Genomic DNA, 20,024 nt, shown 5'->3' with positions numbered 1-20,024 from the left:
GGGTCGCCAAACTTTTTTAGGACACGATCTACTAAATATATACTTCACTTTTGAGGATCGACTTCCTTAGAAAATTTTTTTAAACTATTATGAAAAATATAGGGCGCGTGGCCCTAAAAAAAAATTCTCACATGATCGACTGTTTAGCCGCCCCTGTAATATACTATAAAATAAAATATTTCGACGGCGGCGTCCCAATATATTATGACCAACGGCCAGATGAAATGTTATTTAAAAATTAATCGAAAATTATTAACGCACTAACACAATTATAATGTGTCTTATTGATAGGTAATTTTCTTTGAGTAAATGATTTTAATGTTAAAAAACATATATAATATTATTATAAAATCTATATTAAAATCGAACAGTGAATACACATTAAAACGTGCCGATAAAACAATATAAAATTTAAATGATTCAACATTAATGCATGTGCAGTGTTGTTATGTAGTTAAAAAAAATACTATTTAGTATTTGAAATATTATATTATAGTGCAGGAATGGGCAACTGGCGGCCGGCGAGCATTTTTAATCTGGCTTGTCCTACATTTCCAAATTACATCATACAATTTTAAAGTTTATCGTCTATTATTCTATAATCTATATGACAATATGTATAGCTTATCTTTTCAATATATAATAATTGTTATCTGGTATTGAACATCGTTAAATTTCTAAATATCATAATATAGTATATATTTACAATATACACACGTATGTAGGTATAGCTTTTAACCATAGCTGTACAAATTACAATACTCACAGTATGATAATATCATGATGTAACATATCAAATTATACATTTCTTAAAAAAAAATTCTGGAAATATCATATCTAGATAGAATTATGTATACAAGCGAGGAATAACTACGACTATAAAAATTATTTTGTTTTAATTTCAAATGAATAGTGTTATGAGGATACAAAATTACTTACATATATAATCTGAATATTACCACTCTTAATAAAACGTTCAAGATAGTAAATTATTTTTAAGATTTTATTATCATTTTTACATTACCATGAACCTATTCACACCTTATTATGGTAAGTTAGTATTGATACAAAATTTAAAAACAATATTATAATCAAGTATAAATATCTAATATTAATTAGCATGCGTAATAATTAAATACATATGAACAATTTAATAACTTAGGTTAACAATGTGGTAAAGCATTTCTCATGAAGGCAACTATTTAAAACCATTTTTATAATCAATGATAAATCGTTTAATTTCAATTTAACAAACCTATCACAGTTATTGTCTTGTCACTCGACGTGTTAATTTATGGATAGTATAAATGTGAATTTAATTTTTTAAATAAGTAAAATCTACATAACTAATTGTGTTGAAATCAAATCTTTTCAAAAGCAACACGTCATTATAGAAATTAAATTCAATTAAACTGATTATAAAATTTACAATGCAAAAGGTATTGTGCTATTTTAGCACCTCATTCTATTAAATGTTCTTAAATTTTAACTAATAAGTACTAATTGAAAAAAAAATACTGTGCAATATTTTTTAAATTTTCAGTTTAATGATAACAAATAACATATTGTTACAGATGTACACTTATTACGCATGGATAAAATCCATAATAATTTTAAAGAAGATAGGTAATACTACTCTACTGTACAGTTGATATTCAATCTGACAAGGATTGTATGATAGAAACGGGTCTCATATGGCTGTTTTTGGGCGGATGTGTGATCGATGCCGTGTTAATACACACTATGTAAATTTTAAGTACATCTTTAATATTAAGAATTGTATCCAACAATTTTGAAGGTGAATAGTTCTAAAATTATTTTTTATTTTATGAATGAACCATTTTTTTGCCGTCACTGTAACCAACTTATTAATATCTGTGAAATTGTAATAAAATTTGACATACATTCAATTAAAATAATAATATCTATGATAAAATCATTAAATAAAGTGAAATAATAGAAAATGATTAGAGTGTATCAGATTGATGTTTAAGTTGTATTGTATTCTAAACTATTTTTTATTACCTTATAAATGTTTTTTTACGTTTTCAATAGTTTAAAAAAAAAATTTATAATAATACAATGTCATATTGTATTTTTTATACGTTAGTAGTACCCACAATGAAAGATTTAATGTAAATAAGTATCAAATCAGATTCTTATTAAAAGTTTAATAGCAATAATTATTTACATAATACACAATTTATTAATTTTATTCTGAATTACTAATTTCAATTTGGTTGTTAGTTTTATGTAAGCAAGTTGTAAAATATCAAAATGATTTTATTTAAATTATATGTGGTTGTGGGTTTCTTAGCCATCTCAAAAGCGCAAGCAAATTTTTTCCCTAACTTACCTTTGGTAAATAAATAAAGTCTTTTTTATTAAAAAAATATATATTTTTTGTTATTGAAAATTTGTTTAATAAGTCTTAAGTATTACATACGTTGTATTGTTATAGGGAGAATATAAAATGATAATAACAGCAGTGTATCAATGTTCAAAGGAAAAAAAAAATCTACCGTTGAAGTTTAATATATATTCGAGTAAAAAGTCATCTAATACAACCGAAATCAGAGGGAATTTTACTTTTGAAATACCATTTGACGATTCTCTAATAGTAAGTGTATTTAATATAATAAAAAATTTGGCTCAATGAATAGATATCAATCTATTATCTATGATAATTATGATATCAATCTAAATACATTTTTCCAAAATTTATGGAAATAATGTCCATAATGTTCATAAAATATTTTAATTTTAATTGTTAAATTTTAAAAATTTAAACCCTTGTCAATTAAGATTATAAATACATTTTTAATACAATCACACAATTTTTATTTTTTTTTACACGTATCTGAACATGTAGTATATAAAATGAAATCATAAAGTATATTATTTTTATTTTCTACATTAAGACAATTTTGAAATACTTACACTAATAATTTAAAAATTGAATATTGGGTATGTTAAATATATGATAAAACTTTCAACATTTTTATTAAAAGTCGTGTTTTTGGAATAACAAGTATTAACTGATAATAATAATAATAACTTATAATAACCATATTATATTTTATTTAATTGACTATTTTCAGCTTAACATTAAAGAAATTTAAACTTTTATTTAGTAATATAATATTGAATCTGTTTTAATATTTTGTGTATTTAGTTTGATGTAAATGTCGCTTCTTGGAGTTTAACTGGTGGTTGGAAACCAAACTCTCTAGTTTATGTCACTAAGAATGCCTGTTCTAAATTGAAAAGTATTCTGGGAAATTCATGGTATTCACTTATAAAAGCTGTCAATTCACCAACTACTAACTGCCCAATACCAAAGGTAATATCTAATATATACTTCTATTTATATATTATATAATTGTAGGTATATCTATAGTTTAAATAATGTGATGATTTCATATGGAATAAAATTTTAATATAAAAGCAGTTGAATACCTTATAATACTGAAATAATTAAATGTAGGCTTTTCCGATAAAAAGAAAAGAAATATTAACCGTAATACAAGAGTCAATTAATATCAATTATTTCATACATGGCAAAATTAGATCCATGATAATATTAATAAAACAATGTCGATGCCTTAATAATAAACACCAGGTATAAGAAAAAGTTGCATAGACAAGCACCCGTTTCAGTTTAAGATGGACACGTAGAATGCTAGATGCTTGATAGATTCTTCATGCAGATTTATATTTTTCAATATTTTTCTGTATTTAATTTCAATGATAGTTTTGAAGAAGTATAACCTTTTAATCTTCCTCCTTCGTCCTCTTCCTTCACTGCTGAATGTTACGCTATTCTCGAAGCTCTTCTTTTCATTTCTGATTTAGCCCCCAATAGATATTTAATTGCTTCGGATTCCATGTCCTGCTTACAATCTCTTACATCTAATCCATTTAATTCTAAATTATCCCCTCTTGTTTTTCTAATTAAATCATATATATACACTCTCGAGCAGTCCAATCATCATATTCAATTTTTATGGATCCCTAGCCACATCGGCATACATGGGAACGAAACGGCTGACGGGCTCGCCAAAGTTGCATCCTATACTATCCTTCCTTCCCTTTGCGCAATTGCCTTGGACCGATTTTTCCCCTTTATTGCGTTGTCATATTATCAGCCTCTGGTCCAATCACTGGAATAACCTGCCTGCTCATTTTGCTTCTAGGTATAAATCAATTGTCCCCAGTATCACTAATAAAAAAACTTGGTTCTACAACTTAGACCTTCCAAGGTCTATCATTGTTCGTTTTAACCGACTTCGCGTGGGCCATTCACTTCTTCCAGATCATGCATACAAACTTGGCCTAAATGACTCTCCCCTCTGTACACTACACTTAACCGAAAGCATTTGCGACATCTCCCATTTACTATTTGACTGTCCTTCATTGTATTCTAAACGTACATCCTTGATCAATTATATTAAGTTCTTCAACATTCCTCCCACTCTTCCTTCTATTCTCAACACCCAAGTCGATACAGTTATAAAAAAAATAATACATTTTTTATTGGAAGCTGGCTTTGTAATTTAAGGTAGTATCTATCCCTATTATTATTTAATCAGATATCATAATTGTTACTTTTTTCTTTTTTAACTACCTATATTGTTTTTACTATATCTTTGTCATAGTTATTACTTGTTTTACTTAATAATTGTTGAGCTATTATAGTTACATACTAAAAGCTAATAATAAAAAAAAAAAAAAAAAAAACCTTTTAATAGGAATCATGACAAATATATAATAAAATGAAAACCATAGAAACAAAAATTGTGTATATTAAATGCTTTTTAACAATTAAATCAAATCATTTTAGTATTATATACATTTATAAAAACAAACAAAGATACTCAACATTCAATTATGAATTTAACTGTAAAAAAAATTAAATATCTATATCATTTACAGGTGTGACTGACGTGTCATTAATATTATTATTGAATATTTACAGGGTAGGTATTTATATAGTCTGGGGATACGACACAACACTTTTTAATGACAACAGTTTTCAAACACATATTTACAAATTGAAAATATCTCTAACCATAATGATGAGTTTTAATGTTAACACTTTATAGATTTTGAACGAGGATTTATCAATTCTATGCTGATTCACATTTCTCAATTTATTATTTTCTGTTAGGAAATTTAATAATATATTTGTAGAAGTATTAGTGTATAACCATTTAATATAAACCAGGATAGACATATAATAAAATAAAAACTATAGAAATAAATATTATGTACATAAAACTTTTTTTAACTAAAAAATTAACTGATTTTCTTCCTATAATTTTATATACCTGAAGATACAGAGAGATTCAACATGTGTTTAACTGTAAAATTTAAAATATACATAATTAAATAATTTAAATATATGACTGACTTATAACTAATATTATTATTGAATATTTGCAGGGTATTTATATATCATCAGGATACGACACAACACTTTTTAATGACAACAATTTTCCTAAAGTGTATTTTTATGGAAAATATAAATACGTTGAAAAAATAAAAAACCAAAATAATAAAGTTGTTGGTTGTATAGCTGCTGAGTTAAGCATTGTACGGCCATGGGAATTGACTTTATGAATTGACACTTACCTTCCCTAATACGAATGGTTATTTTATTGTATTACACATAAATTGGTTAGTAATTCGTGACTCCTTAACGTTTCATTTAATCAATAGTGATCAATATCAGAAATGACAACTAAAAATATACTACCTATATAAATATAAGGGACAAACACACATTTACTGTAAATTAGAATAAGTCTCAACACTTATCATCACACAGCGTATAAAGTCATAGTTTCATGCTTATTTTTAGTAAAGTTGTATAATTATACTTGGTATATTAGAAACTATTTAGAAAAATTTGCATAACTATATCATTATTATTAGAACTTAAAATTATTAATAATTTATAACTTATTCAAAATATTAATGTTTTATTATTTAAATCACATATGTTCGGTTTAAAATCGATGTCTAAAAATGATATATTTTAGCTACCTACTATAATGGATTTTCGTGCATAATAATTTTGTCAAATACAAACTCCAACTGTATACCTATACTTTTTTGTATCAGTATCAGTAATAGGTATATTTAATTGTAACTAACCATAAATGTATTCTATTTTAATGCCATCCTTCATACACGATAGTCTAAGTATGTATTAAAAATAAAATAGAAGATGATCCACTGATGCAGTTGTTATTGAGAAAAACGATAGGTATATTTTATAACATAAAAAAGGTAAATAAATAATAATTATTTCGATTTATATTCTATTTTAAATTATTTTGATAGACAGTCATTATTGTTTAACGAAATTAAATTCGTATAGCAATATTACTTGTTTTTTTTTCATTTAAATCCGCGCACCATAGACTATTGTTACAATACTGTAGTTGCAAGGCATTTTGTCTCACATATTGTGGGGTGTATATTTTGAATGCGACCAAAACTGGTGAAAGGAAAGACTTACATTGTAAGATCACGTAGAAACTAATACGTGTTTGTGACAAAGTGGCGCAAAACGTGTGACTAATTCATATGCCGCCAGACACAAGGGATGGGCCAATGAGAGTCTCTGTCACTAAGATTAACGCTATATCATTGGGAATGCAGAGGTCTTTGATGAAGCCACCTGCCATTCTGACCGGCTTGACCTGCACGTTGTCTCCTCTCGTCAGTGTAAGAGCAACAGTTGGTGTGGACGTGTGGTCGGTTACCACACGTTCACACCGGATCCTGCGAGCGACAACTAGGCCTTTTCATTTTAATGAAAATATATCAGTGTTATATTTATTTGGATTTGGATTTAGTGTTAAGAAAACTGCATAAATCAAACACAACTGAGAATAAGGTAAGGTGCATGAGCCTCATATTATCTATATTGATTTTTATAATTTACTTATCAATATTTTATTACCACGGGGTACTTGTTCATATTCTCGAATCACGACCTTGAGAGCCCTCCGACGATCAGTAGGAAGGTAATAGTGCAAATTTAAATAATTTTATACTCATATCTAATAGGTGGCTATACTATTATCCAGCACTTATAAGTGTAGGGAAGTGTCGCACAGATTCCGGCATTCATTCAAGGCTTATGTCCCTTGTGTTTGCATCCCATTAAGTTTATTAAACGTACTCTAACATTCTTATTAATTTACCATTTCTTATTTAATTTATTTTATTAATTTATATTTTCGTTTACTTTTTTTTTATTTTCGTGTTTTTACAAAGTGGTGCTCAACGTGGAGCTCGAAGTCACGACCTCAATATAATTAAGAGGTGCATGCTCTAGTGGGCTGAGGTTCATTTGCACACTAAATTTTGAACAATAAAATCCAGCTTTTAGGTACAATTTTAGGTGTACAGGGTGTCCGTGTACTCTTAAAGTAACGCCTTTATTTTTAACCTAAGATAGTTGAAATACGTTTTCGGTTTACCTTATATTTAGACCTAAATGATGTCCCGGGCGCATTTACTGTAATGGTTTTAATAGCTCCTTGCGACATAAGTATGGATTTTTCAGATTATATATTAAAAACTTATATTGATTTTGATGCTAATTTTGGGGCAAACTTATGTGCTAGTGAACCAGACAATATAGCCCAAAAACAACGAACGGAGCTGAAAATTTCACATGCATTCCAAAAGTCAATTTTATACCTCCCATCCTCACATTCACAAAATTATTCAACTACTAATGGGAATTCAAATCGATAATGATTTAAAAATTAATTCATTAAAGAAAAAAAGAAAGAAATTACCCGTAAAAAAGAAATATTAATAAAACAAAATTATATGAAAAAAATATATTCTGATTACAAATCTACAAAAATTGACATTTTAACATTTTTATTGCAAACGGGTACTAATAAATAATGAATATGAATAGGTGGTACTTAAAATTATTTTAATGACTTAATTACTTATTACATTTTTATTATATTAATGATTTGATTGTAAAAATTATTTTTCAGTTCTACCGATTGAGCTAGTCGGACCGGATTGGCAGTTCGATCATAAAGCGTTACATACCAACTTTTAATATTATCATCATCTATGAACAGATGTTTTGATACGCATTCGAATGTATAGTGGTCCAAATCCTGTTAGTCGCAACTTCCACCGCCACTTTAAATATTGCCAATCTACAAAATTGAATCCTGGATGATATCGTGATGAAATTTTTGCTTAGATGCACATTCATCTATCGGAAACGGCACAGTACCCAATACCATTACTTAAAAACTTTTGCCCGGTGATCCAACGGAGGACACGATTCCTGTATCCATTTTAAATAATCGTGCAGATTCGGGACTGTGGTTAGTGACCTTCGCTTGTAAATTACTCATAGGAAATCATATCTTGTGCATTTTAAGTTGAAATAGAATGTAACAATGGTATGACTACGGTAAACAGCATAAACAAACTTGACATCACGGTCGTCATCGTATTGTTGGTTTGACACGCAGGTGAAGTAATGCGCACCATAGTATAATAGTTATGAAGAGTCCAAAGTACAATTATAAATTACACGTTAGCAACGATCATGCACCATGCGTGAAAGAAAAGTGTGTACAGACAAAAAAATTACCGTTCGAGAATCACAAGTTAAAAATGTTAAAAATCAAAGTCCATATTTGGAATCGAGTGTTAAGACAACTGCATTCATCGAACACAACTGCGAATAAGGTAAGGTGCATGAGCATCATATTATCTATATTAATTTTTATAATTTACTTATCAATATTTTATTTCCACGGTATACTTGTTCATATTCTCGAATCACGACCTTGAAATCCCTCCGACGATCAGGAGGAAGTTAATAGCACAAATTTAAATGATTTTGTACTTATCAGTTATCTGATAGGTGGCCGTGGCTATATTAACCAACACTTATAAGTGTAGGGAACAGTGGCGTGCTCACAGGGGGGATCAGGGTGTCATATCCCCCCTTTGGATTTTTTTGCAATGATTTATTGTTTATATGAAAAAAAAATTAGGTTTAAAATTCAAGATTTCACTCGTAGATCAAAATGAATATCCCCTCCCATTCAAAAAAGCTGTGTACGCCACTGGTAGGGAAGAGTCCCACGGATTCTGGCATCCATTCAAGGCTTATGTCTATTGTGTGTCTGTGTGTGTGTGTGTGATGTATGCGTGCGTATGCATCTGTAGGTAACAAACGCAGAAAAAAAAATTGGGGAATTTTTAATATTTAAACAGGATAATATGTTTAGAACGATATTCATTATATTTATTATTAAATTATTTACCTATGTGATTATATATAGCAGTAATTGGAAATCGCACATATGTGTATAAGTGTATACCTAACATACTTTATATATTTTTTTATGTCTGTAAAATTACATTTTTGCTTTTATTGCTTAATATTATGATTTATAATTGTATGCAGTGACGTAGGTACATAGAAATAATTAAAAAAAAAAAAAATTATATAGTTTAATCTATTGAATAATTCAATTTCATATTATATATATATACGCAAAACGTTTTCAGTGCGGTACGTCTGTACGTGCAATAATTTTCGAAATGTGAATATAACTTGTCCTTAATAAGTATAATATTGTCCCATCATTACAGTCTAAGAAAAGAATTACGATGCATCATAAAATGTTATAAAACCGTACTAGTGGACAGAAAAATTCAAAAGGGTTTAAAATGAAACTATGTTTGTGGCATGTTGGTATGTGTGGGTTCATCTTTTACGGGATAAATCATAAATGTATATATGTTACCGTAAATGCCCGATCACTAGGTAAACCTAGATTTTACTAGTTAATGTTAGGTTTTACTGTTTGTACTCAGTAAATGCTGAAATTCTTAATTTTATTCGGGCTTTTAATAAACACGTTGTGTACATCCTAGGATATACAAATTGACTTAGTAAAAGCTGATCAATACACGACACATAACATTAAAGCTGCGTAAAAATTATAATTATATATTATTAAAACAAATTACTGATAGTTATTTAAATTCTTTATACAAAATAAAAATCATTTAAAAACAGAATTATTATTTATTCTTCATAAAAATTAGTAAAACTGGCGGGTAGTTAGAAATAATTATTTAAAAATGTATGTCACACCTCAAAAATTTTTGCTCGCAACGGTTAATAACAGTTATTTGGCGAAGATAAATTTACGATTGCAATGTGTTGTTACAACATTATATGTGTAGATATTAATAATTTACCTTAGGACTTGCATTTTATCGGGTTTAAGATTAATATTATATAACTTATATCATGATATAGCTTAGTAATAGCTGATATAAATCACTAACGGATACTTTATCGCTTAAAGGTTAGATATGGTTTTATTAGGTACATGTTCTGCGTCTGTTTGGATTTTCCGTGATAGACAGATCCATTTGTATATAACGGTGTAATTTGTGTTGTGAGCGTAGTTATATTAATTTTCATTGTTAATTTGATTTAAATATGGCTAATAAAGAAAGGTTTTATGACGTTTTAAATCCAATAATTAAAAAAAAAGATACTAGTAATACTTTTTATTTAACACGTGAAATGTACAATACGTATTTACAAGAAGTGAAGAAAGCAAAAACAATCGCTGTCAAAAAATCAATTCACTATCGGAGATTAAAACGTTTCGATGTTCTTTATATTGGGAATGAAGACAAACTTATTGTTCCAGTGGAAAGTGGATCTGAAGATATTCGATACTACGTATGTAATGACGAACTTTTTGATATTATACACGCAGCTCATATTGAAACAGGACATGGTGGTAGGAATCGGATAAATCATATGCTAAAAAAAAAATTCAAAAATATTAATGTGGAAGCTATAAATGTGTACTTGAAAATGTGTGAAACATGCCAGAAAAAGCATAGTATGCCAAAAAAAGGACTCGTTGTTAAACCGATATTGCACAATGAAATGAATTCTTGATGTCAAATTGATTTTATTGATATGCAATCAAACCCAGATAATGGTTTTAAATACATTATGGTTTATCAAGATCACCTGACAAAATTTGTGATTATACGGCCTCTACGGTGTAAACGCGCAGAAGAAATTGCATATCAACTTCTAGATATATTCACTCTCTTTGGAGCTCCTAGTATACTACACTCTGATAATGGGCGAGAATTTGTAAATAAAATTGTTACCAGTGTATGTGAAATGTGGCTTCAAGTTAAAATAGTTCATGGCAAAGCTCGTCACAGCCAATCTCAAGGATCGGTTGAACGAGCTAATCAAGACATCGAAAGTATGATAGCAACTTGGATGGAAACTAATCACAATGCAAAATGGTCTGAATCTTTACGATTTGTTCAAGCAATGAAAAATTCAGCATTTCATTCAGGTTAGTTATAATTATTATTAACTTTTGTTCTGTTGTATATTTAAAAGGTATTTTTATCAATTTAATTATATCATACAGTTTTATGTTAAAAAGTATTGAGTAATTATTATAAAAACAAGAAAAAATATACAACAGAACAAACACAGATTTTTGTGGTACACCCATGTATAATATAACATTGAAGCATTATTATTTGTATTAAAATAATCCTACAATTTTAATATAAGTTTTGAAATAAAGTATAATATAATAAAAAATAGCTATAAATGATTACTATTTTTTGAATTAGGTATAAAACGATCATCCCTATGAGGCAATGTTTGGATGTACAATGAAAATGGGACTTGCTACTTCGAGCATACCGAAAAATGTGATAACAGAATTCATTAATGAAGATGACCTTATATCTGTCCTTGAAGACTCTAAAATTACAATTTTCAATGAGAATGAAGAGAAGAATAATACTGAAAAAATCAATAAGGACATAGACATTGATCATAACCGAGGAAAAAAAATCGATATTGAGATCAACAAAAATACAGGGGTAGATATAGAAACAAATATAGACAACGATGAAAAAACAATTTTATCGAAGAAAGATAAAAATGAAAAAGTTAATGAAAAAATATACTTGAACGTTCTACTCAAATTAAACGACAACGAGTAGAGTCACTTCAATCTCTGGAAAAACAAGCGAAAAAAATGAAAACAATATCTAATAAAAAATTTCCTGCTGCATTAATTGGTCAAACAGTGCGAGTGAAAATTCCAGATTTCGACCGATGTAAAATTGATTCTCGCACATTATTGGCTATAGTTGTTGAAATTATTGACGAAGAATTTTATCGATTAGGATCTAAAGCTGGTACATTGAATCAATTATTCACTAGAAATCAATTTACATTATGCGAAGAAAAATTTATTTCAATATCCGATGTTCCAAATACAACAACAAGCATACGCCAAGCTGTTGCTCAACTTTCACTATCAGGTGGGCAAGGATTTTTGAGGTGTGATTGCCAGAAAAAATGTACAACTAAAAAATGCAAATGCCGCCAGTCAAATGTATTATGTAATAGCAGGTGCCATAATAGCACAACATGTGCAAATAAATAAAATTTTTAAATAATTATTTCTAATTACCCGCCAGTTTTACTAATTTTTATGAAGAATAAATAATAATTCTGTTTTTAAATGATTTTTATTTTGTATAAAGAATTTAAATAACTGTCAGTAATTTGTTTTAATAATATATAATTATAATTTTTACGCAGCTTTAATGTTATGTGTCGTGTATTGATCAGCTTTTACTGAGTCAGTTTGTATATCCTAGGATGTACACAACGTGTTTATTAAAAGCCCGAATAAAACTAAGAATTTCAGCATTTACTGAGTACAAACAGTAAAACCTAACATTAACTAGTAAAACCTAGGTTTACCTAGTGATCGGGCATTTACGGTAACATATATATATACAAGGCCGTAACTGGAAATTAATTTCGGGAGGGGGGGGGGGTAAGCAAAAAAAAAATGTGTTTTAAGATTGAAATTGTTATTTTACTACCACATAACACAACACAAAAAAATTTCGGGGGGGGGGGGGGGGGGGGGTTGAACTTTGAACCCCCAAACCCCTCCAGTTACGGCCTTGTATATATATTATATATATATATATGCACACACTTATATTATATACGAGTATATATTATAAACTTTATAATATTATATCCAGTTTCAAGACCTACCAGATTTTATGCACCATATTAGTTATGATGTGTTGACGGTATAAGATCATTTAAAAAAGGCGTGTGTATTTTTTATTTTTCAGACCAAAATTACGTTCTTTTTCTTATTGCTAACGAACGTTTCAAACACCACACTGTTGTCGAACACTATACTAATTCCTCAATACGGATACAGACGCGAGACTGTGTGACGTAAGTTCCTATATAAATATGCTATTTTATTTTAACTATTTTATACCAAACGAATCCATTAGTCCAATGAACTTGTGTTTGCCTCACATTTAATTTATTAAACGTACTCTAACATTCTTATTAATTCACCATTTATTATTTTATTTTATTTATTTTATTAATTTATATTTTTGTTTTATTTCATTTCTTTTTTTTTTTTTTTGTTTTATTACAAAGTGGTGTCCAACGCGGGGATCGATCCCTCGACGCCGAGATTCTTAGTCTTTCGTGCTCTACCGGGCTGTGCTCATTTACCCACATATTAATATATTTTAAAAAACAAAATTATATGAAAAAAAATACAAACATGTGTAGCATTGTACAAGTGGTAGAAATGAAACTTATTACAAACTAATGTGTGTGTAATTTTGATACGAATGGTTGGTGGTAATTAAAATATGAAATATAATATATACGTGATTCGATATTTTCTAGATCTCCCCAGACAATCATAGGGATTTTGTCTTTGCCTCTTCCAAGTTCATTTGCACTTGTGTGGCTATAAACCAGTGGATGGCGGTGAATGAAATATATGATGTCTTCTATATTTTGATTTGGTGAGATGTAGATGGTTGCAAAGAGATACTTTTATAACGATCTCACCTTCAAATGAATGGAAATTTCCGTCTCTTAATATCTCAGCGAAAATTGTTATTTATCATTAATTATTATTATTTATTTTATTTATTTATTTTTATTTATTGTTATTTTAATAAATTTCAATATTTATAAAAAAAACCATAGTTACCGTACATAAACTTTGTAAGTGTACGTATACGAAGACGCGTTATTTAATAATAATAATAATAATTAGCTTAAGCCTTAAAGTGATACATGGAACACATAAATCAGATTGTTATATCAACCATTTATAAATAAAAATTTTTTAATCTTTTTTCACTCTCTTGTAACCAAATCTCAAAACATTACATTTTTCCCAATTCACTCTCCATTCTCGTCAAATGTTGAACGCCGCTAAAGAAGTTTCACTTCAAAAATAATTTTTGATTACAAATCTATCAAAATTGACATTTTAAAATGTATACTGTAAACGTGTTCCCCGCCCAATAAATAATAAATATGTGGTACTTAATATTAATTTAATGACTTGATTATTTATTATATTTTTATACTTTTATTACGTTAATAACTTGATTGTAAAACTTATTTTTCAGTTCTACCGACTGACTTAGTCGGACCAGATTGGCAGTTCGATCACATATAGCGTTATTATTACATACCAGCCTTTCATATTGTCATCTTCTATGAATAGATAGATTAACGTATACTGACTTAATTTTTTTTTTTTAATATATTATATTATGATGTATTAATGCACAGAAAATTATGACTAAACTTGTATTAACTTAGCTTAGATTAAGTGTTTTTATTATTATTCTAATTGTATAAACATATTATATTATATAACTTATACTAACTTAATTATTCTTAACTTAAATTATTCACAATTTGTTTTTCACTTTTGATTTTTAACGTTTTTTACTCCGCGATTTTGATCAGTAATTTTTTTTTTGCCGTACCTACACACTTTTCACTCATACACGGTGCGTGCTCGTATTGGCGAATGTGTTAATTTGTAATAGTATTTCGACTTTTTCTAACTATTATACTTATGGTCCGCGTTATTTCATCTCCGCATCAAACAAATAACATGATGACGACCGTGATGTCAAGTTTGTTTATATTGATTGCCATAGCCATGCCGTTGATACATTCTATTTAAACTTAACAAGATACAGTCCCCTATGAATAATTTGCACGGAAAAGGCCACTCACCACAAACCCGGATCTGCAAGCTGTTTCGAGACGGATGAAGGAATTGTGTCCTCCACTGGATCACTGGGTGAACGTTTTAAGTGTCGGTATTGGGTACTGTGACGTCACCGATAGACGAATGTGCATCTCAACAAAAATTTCATCACAATATCGTCCCGGATTCAATTTGTAGCAGGGTTTTATTCTAAGGTGTCGTTGGAATTTGCGTCGACCAAGATTTGGACTACTGCATGTTTGACTGTCTATAAACACATAAAGTTATTTTATTTTCGAACGTGAAACTTTTTTTATACGAAAACGACGATCGATCACCGGTGGAAATGCGTAATGACTAGTGGGCTTATACAAGTATACCTAACGATCAAGAATCTGTATGTGACAAGGGTCGAAGATGGTTTCTAAGAACACCACTTTAATAGTATTATACGGTATATATATACCTATTTAATGCGTCGTAGAAGAAATACGCGTTATTTTATACTGGAGTAATGCAAAGCAAACGTAGCCGGCGGTAGCGGTGGAGTAAAATAAAATATAATAATAATTTGCTACGAAGAAGAATTCAATAGTACGGTCTTATCGATGGGTGGTTATATTATGTTGACAGCGTAAGGGTTTACGTCGCATTTTCTCTTTCCCATCAATAACAATATTGTATAGCAAATAACAAAAATGCCACTCCGCCGACGGGGTTGAATTACCCGTCGCCATCTGCAGCTGATATATCATACCGGGCAGCCGGGCCGCGCCACACTCTCTTCAAATAAAATATTTGGATTATATTGTGCAGAGGAGGAGACGGGTCGTAAACACATACAATGTAGTTAAACAGAGTGGTGTGTCACACCGGTGTACCTATTATATTATAACTTCGTCACTGCGGGCTAACTAAAAAGGGAAAATAAAACCGTCGACGACAGAGAATTTCGACGCCGATGTCGATGTCAGGGAAATTATGTAATATAAAAGTATATATGTATAATATATAAAATAAAATATTTCGAAGGCGGCGCTTCAATATATACATGATCAACGGCTAAATAAAATGTTATTTAAAAATTATTAGCGTACTAACATAATTATAAAATGTCTTATTGACAACAATTTTCTTTAAGTAAAAAATGTTCAGCGTTAAGAAACATATATATAATATTATTACAGAATTTATATTAAATTCGAACAGTGAATGCACATTAAAACGTGCTGATAAAACAATATTTTTTAAATTTTCAGTTTAATGATAATAAATAACATATTGTTACAGATGTACACTTATTACTCATGGATAAAATCCATAATAATTTTAAAGAAGATGGTAATACTACTCTACTGTACAGTTGATATTCAATCTGAATCTATAAAGACATACCTACTAAACCAGCTTATCAATCGGAACAATTGAAATTATATTACAATTTGATATACCTTCAGTTAAAATAACAATATCTATGATAAAATCATTAAATAAAGTGAAATAATAGAAAATGATTAGAGAGTATCAGATTGATGTGTATGTATTGTATTGTATTTTAAATTATTTTGTATTACCTATTTTACATTTTTTTTATGTTTTCAATAGTGTGAAAAAATTATATTACGATCATGACAATAAAAAATTCTATTGTAGTATTTTACTTTACTAGTACAATAAATATTTTTAGGTAAATATATACCAAATTAGATTCACGTTATAAGTGTAATAATGATTATAGTTAGGTATATTATACACAATGCACAATATTATATTGATTTTATTCTAAATTACTAAACCTCACTTTGATTGTTAGTTTTATGTAAGTAGGTCGTAAATAATAAAAATGATTTTAATTAATTTATATGTGATTGCGGGCTTCATAGTCATCTCAAAAGCGCAAATAAAATTTATGCCTAATTTACCATTGGTAAAACAATAAATTTTTACATTATTAAAAAAATATATTTTTTGTTATTGATAATTTGTTTAATAAGTTCCAACTTTCAAGTGTTCCTTACGTTGTATTGTTATAGGGAGAATATAAAGTGATAATAAGAGCAATTTATCAATGTGTAGAGGAACCAAAAGATCTACCGATGAAGTTTAATGTATATTTGAGTAAAAAGTCATCTAATATAACCGAAGTCAGAGGAAATTTGACATCTGAATTACCTTTTGACGATTCGCTAATTGTAAGAGTATATAATATAAAATTAAATTTAAAATTTGACTCAATAAATGAATAGATTTTTCCAACGCGGTATTAATGTTTATTTAATTCATCATAATATTTGATTTCTAATGTTTAAAAGTTTAAATCGGTCTTGTCCAATAAAATTGTATTTTTAATACAATTTCACATTTTTTCTTTTTTAACAAATGTTCAAACTTAATATTTCGTTATATTGAGATCTGTAATATTAAACCATAACGTATATTATTTTTATAGCATTTTAGAAATACTTAGGTATACTAATAAATTAAAAATTGAATGTTAGAGTATGAATAAAATCAACATTTTTATTGATAGTTGTATTTTTGAAATAACAATATTACTTAATGATAATGTATTGTAATTCGATAATAATAAAAATGTATAGTGTAAGTAACAATTAAATGCAAATAATGTTATATACTATTAATTTATTTGGATGATTTTTTTAGAAATATTGTACTTTATGGAATTCAACAAAATTTTATTTTTAGTAACTGAATCTTAAAATGAGCATCAGGGTTCTTCACAAGAAGACGTAAAAAAAGTGTAAAATAATCTAAAACACCACATCACAATTTTTTTTATAGACGTTTTAAGTTTAAAATAAAAAAAATAAAAAATATAATTTCCGTATACTTTCACAAATTTATTAAGAATAAAATCATGTTTATATATTTTTCCAATTATTAAAATCATGATTTTATTACCGATGTGTGGTCAATTATATTATATTTAATTTAATTGATTTCAAGTAGTTGTAGTCTTATTGGCTAGATTTTTGAAAGTGTAGATAGGCTTAATTTTTATGTATTCGATTATGAATATAGTAATAAACAATAATCATAAAATCTCTATAATTATTATTTAATCCAAATAATAAATTGGGTTACCCGAGTATACGTTAATAATATTTTTATTAATTTTATTGTATAATTATATTTTTGAACATCAGTGTACTTTTAAAAATTATCTATTAAATTTCACACTATGATAATTATTTAGTTGACATTTCCAATTATGTTTTATGTCGAACTATTTTCAGCTACACATCAAGGAGTTTTAAAGTTTTATTAAGTAATATAATATTGAATCTGTTTTAATATTTTGTGTACCTACCTAGTTTGATGTAAACTTCGCTTCTTGGAGTTTAACTGGTGGTTGGAAACCAAACTCTCTGGTTTATGTCACTAATAATGCGTGTTCCAAATTGAAAAGTATCTCGGGAAATGTATGGTACTCATTTTTAAAGACAATCAATTCAACAACTACAAACTGCCCAATACCAAAGGTAATATCTAATATATACTTCTATTTATATAATTGTAGGCACATCTATAGTTCAAATAATGTGATGATTTCATATGGTATCAGATTTTAATATAAACGCAGTTGAATATCTTATAATACTGAAATAATTAAATGTAGGCATTTCCTTTAAAAAGAAAAGAAATATTAACCGTAATAACAGAGTCATTTAATATCAATTATTTCATACATGGCCAAATTAGATGCATGATAATTGATAATATTAATAAATAAAAATGTCGATGCCTTAATAATAAACATGAGGGACAAAAAAAAATTGCGCAGACAAGCACTTGTTTCATTACAAGACGGACACGTAGAATTCTAGATACTTGATAGATTCTTCATGCAGATTTATATTTTTCAATATTTTCCAGTATGGAATTTCTATGATAGTTTTTTTGAAGTATAACCATTTAATAAAAATCATGACGAACATAATATAATCAAATGAAAACCATAAAAACAAATATTGTTTATACAAAACTCTTTTTAACGACTAAATCAAGTTATTTTATTCCTATATACTGTTATAAAATGAAACAGAGATATTCATTATGTGGTAACTTGTGAAAAAAATAATTATTAAATAATTTACAGATGTGATTGATGTATTATTAATATTAATATTGATTATTTATAGGGTATTTATACATTATCAGGATACGACACAACACTTATTAATGACAACAATTTTCCTAAAGTGTATTTTTATGGGAAATATAAATTTGTCGGTAAGTTAAAAAACAAAAATAATATAGTAGTTGGTTGTTTAGCTGCTGAGTTTAGCATTGTTCGGCCATGGGAAACGAATATAAATTGACAATTACCTTCTCTAATGGTGAACGGTTATTCTGTTGTCCTACATCATATTATAATTCATATACTTGGATTGTTAGAAAATACGTAAAACTATTACCATAACTATATCATAAAAATTAGTATTGGCAATAATATATGATTTATTCAGTCTTAATGTCTTATTATTTTAATTATATTATATTAATAATATATATATCGGTTTACAATCGTCTGAAAATTATCTATATTAGCTACTATATTATAATGTGTTTTCGTGTATAATCCATTGAGTACTACTCAATGGTATAATCTATTGATTTATTATTCAATAAGTAACATCCCAATTATAAAATGAACAGTGTGAAATATGTATTTTGAATATTGGCAATATTTAAAAAATAAAAAATTATTTTGTTTTATTTTTGTTTTTTGTTACTTGTCTTAATTAATGGTACAGTGAAGCCAAAGTTATTATCATTTACAAACTCCAACTGTATACTTTTTCATATCAGTGATGCCGTTGTTAACGAGTAATACAA

General features: G+C 27.9%; 2 protein-coding genes and 1 pseudogene across 2 annotated transcripts in view; all 3 read left to right on the top strand.

The window, feature by feature from the left end:
* The window catches only part of LOC114130653 (uncharacterized), a 32,614-nt gene extending 17,886 nt beyond the window's left edge, over positions 1–14,728 (top strand). Inside the window, exons 3-9 of the mRNA XM_050204236.1 lie at positions 2,462–2,620; positions 3,176–3,343; positions 5,446–6,907; positions 8,034–8,378; positions 8,529–8,748; positions 13,246–13,354; positions 14,569–14,728. Coding sequence (XP_050060193.1) covers positions 2,462–2,620; positions 3,176–3,343; positions 5,446–5,622 — 504 coding nt within the window. The 3' untranslated portion in view covers positions 5,623–6,907; positions 8,034–8,378; positions 8,529–8,748; positions 13,246–13,354; positions 14,569–14,728. The remainder of the gene's footprint in view (positions 1–2,461; positions 2,621–3,175; positions 3,344–5,445; positions 6,908–8,033; positions 8,379–8,528; positions 8,749–13,245; positions 13,355–14,568) is intronic.
* Positions 11,057–14,618, top strand: LOC126551100 (KRAB-A domain-containing protein 2-like; annotated as a pseudogene).
* A 2,243-nt stretch (positions 14,729–16,971) lies between the features above and the next one.
* On the top strand, positions 16,972–19,822 carry LOC126551197 (uncharacterized). Its single transcript, XM_050204020.1, has 4 exons — positions 16,972–17,091; positions 17,198–17,356; positions 18,500–18,667; positions 19,328–19,822. Exons 1-4 carry the CDS (start codon positions 17,008–17,010, stop codon positions 19,505–19,507), a joined length of 591 nt encoding a protein of 196 aa, XP_050059977.1. The 5' UTR covers positions 16,972–17,007; the 3' UTR covers positions 19,508–19,822.
* Positions 19,823–20,024: the final 202 nt, after the last annotated feature.

Source organism: Aphis gossypii, chromosome 3, assembly GCF_020184175.1.
Source record: "Aphis gossypii isolate Hap1 chromosome 3, ASM2018417v2, whole genome shotgun sequence".
NCBI classification, from domain to species: domain Eukaryota; kingdom Metazoa; phylum Arthropoda; class Insecta; order Hemiptera; family Aphididae; genus Aphis; species Aphis gossypii.
This window is presented reverse-complemented; position numbering and strand designations above follow the sequence as displayed.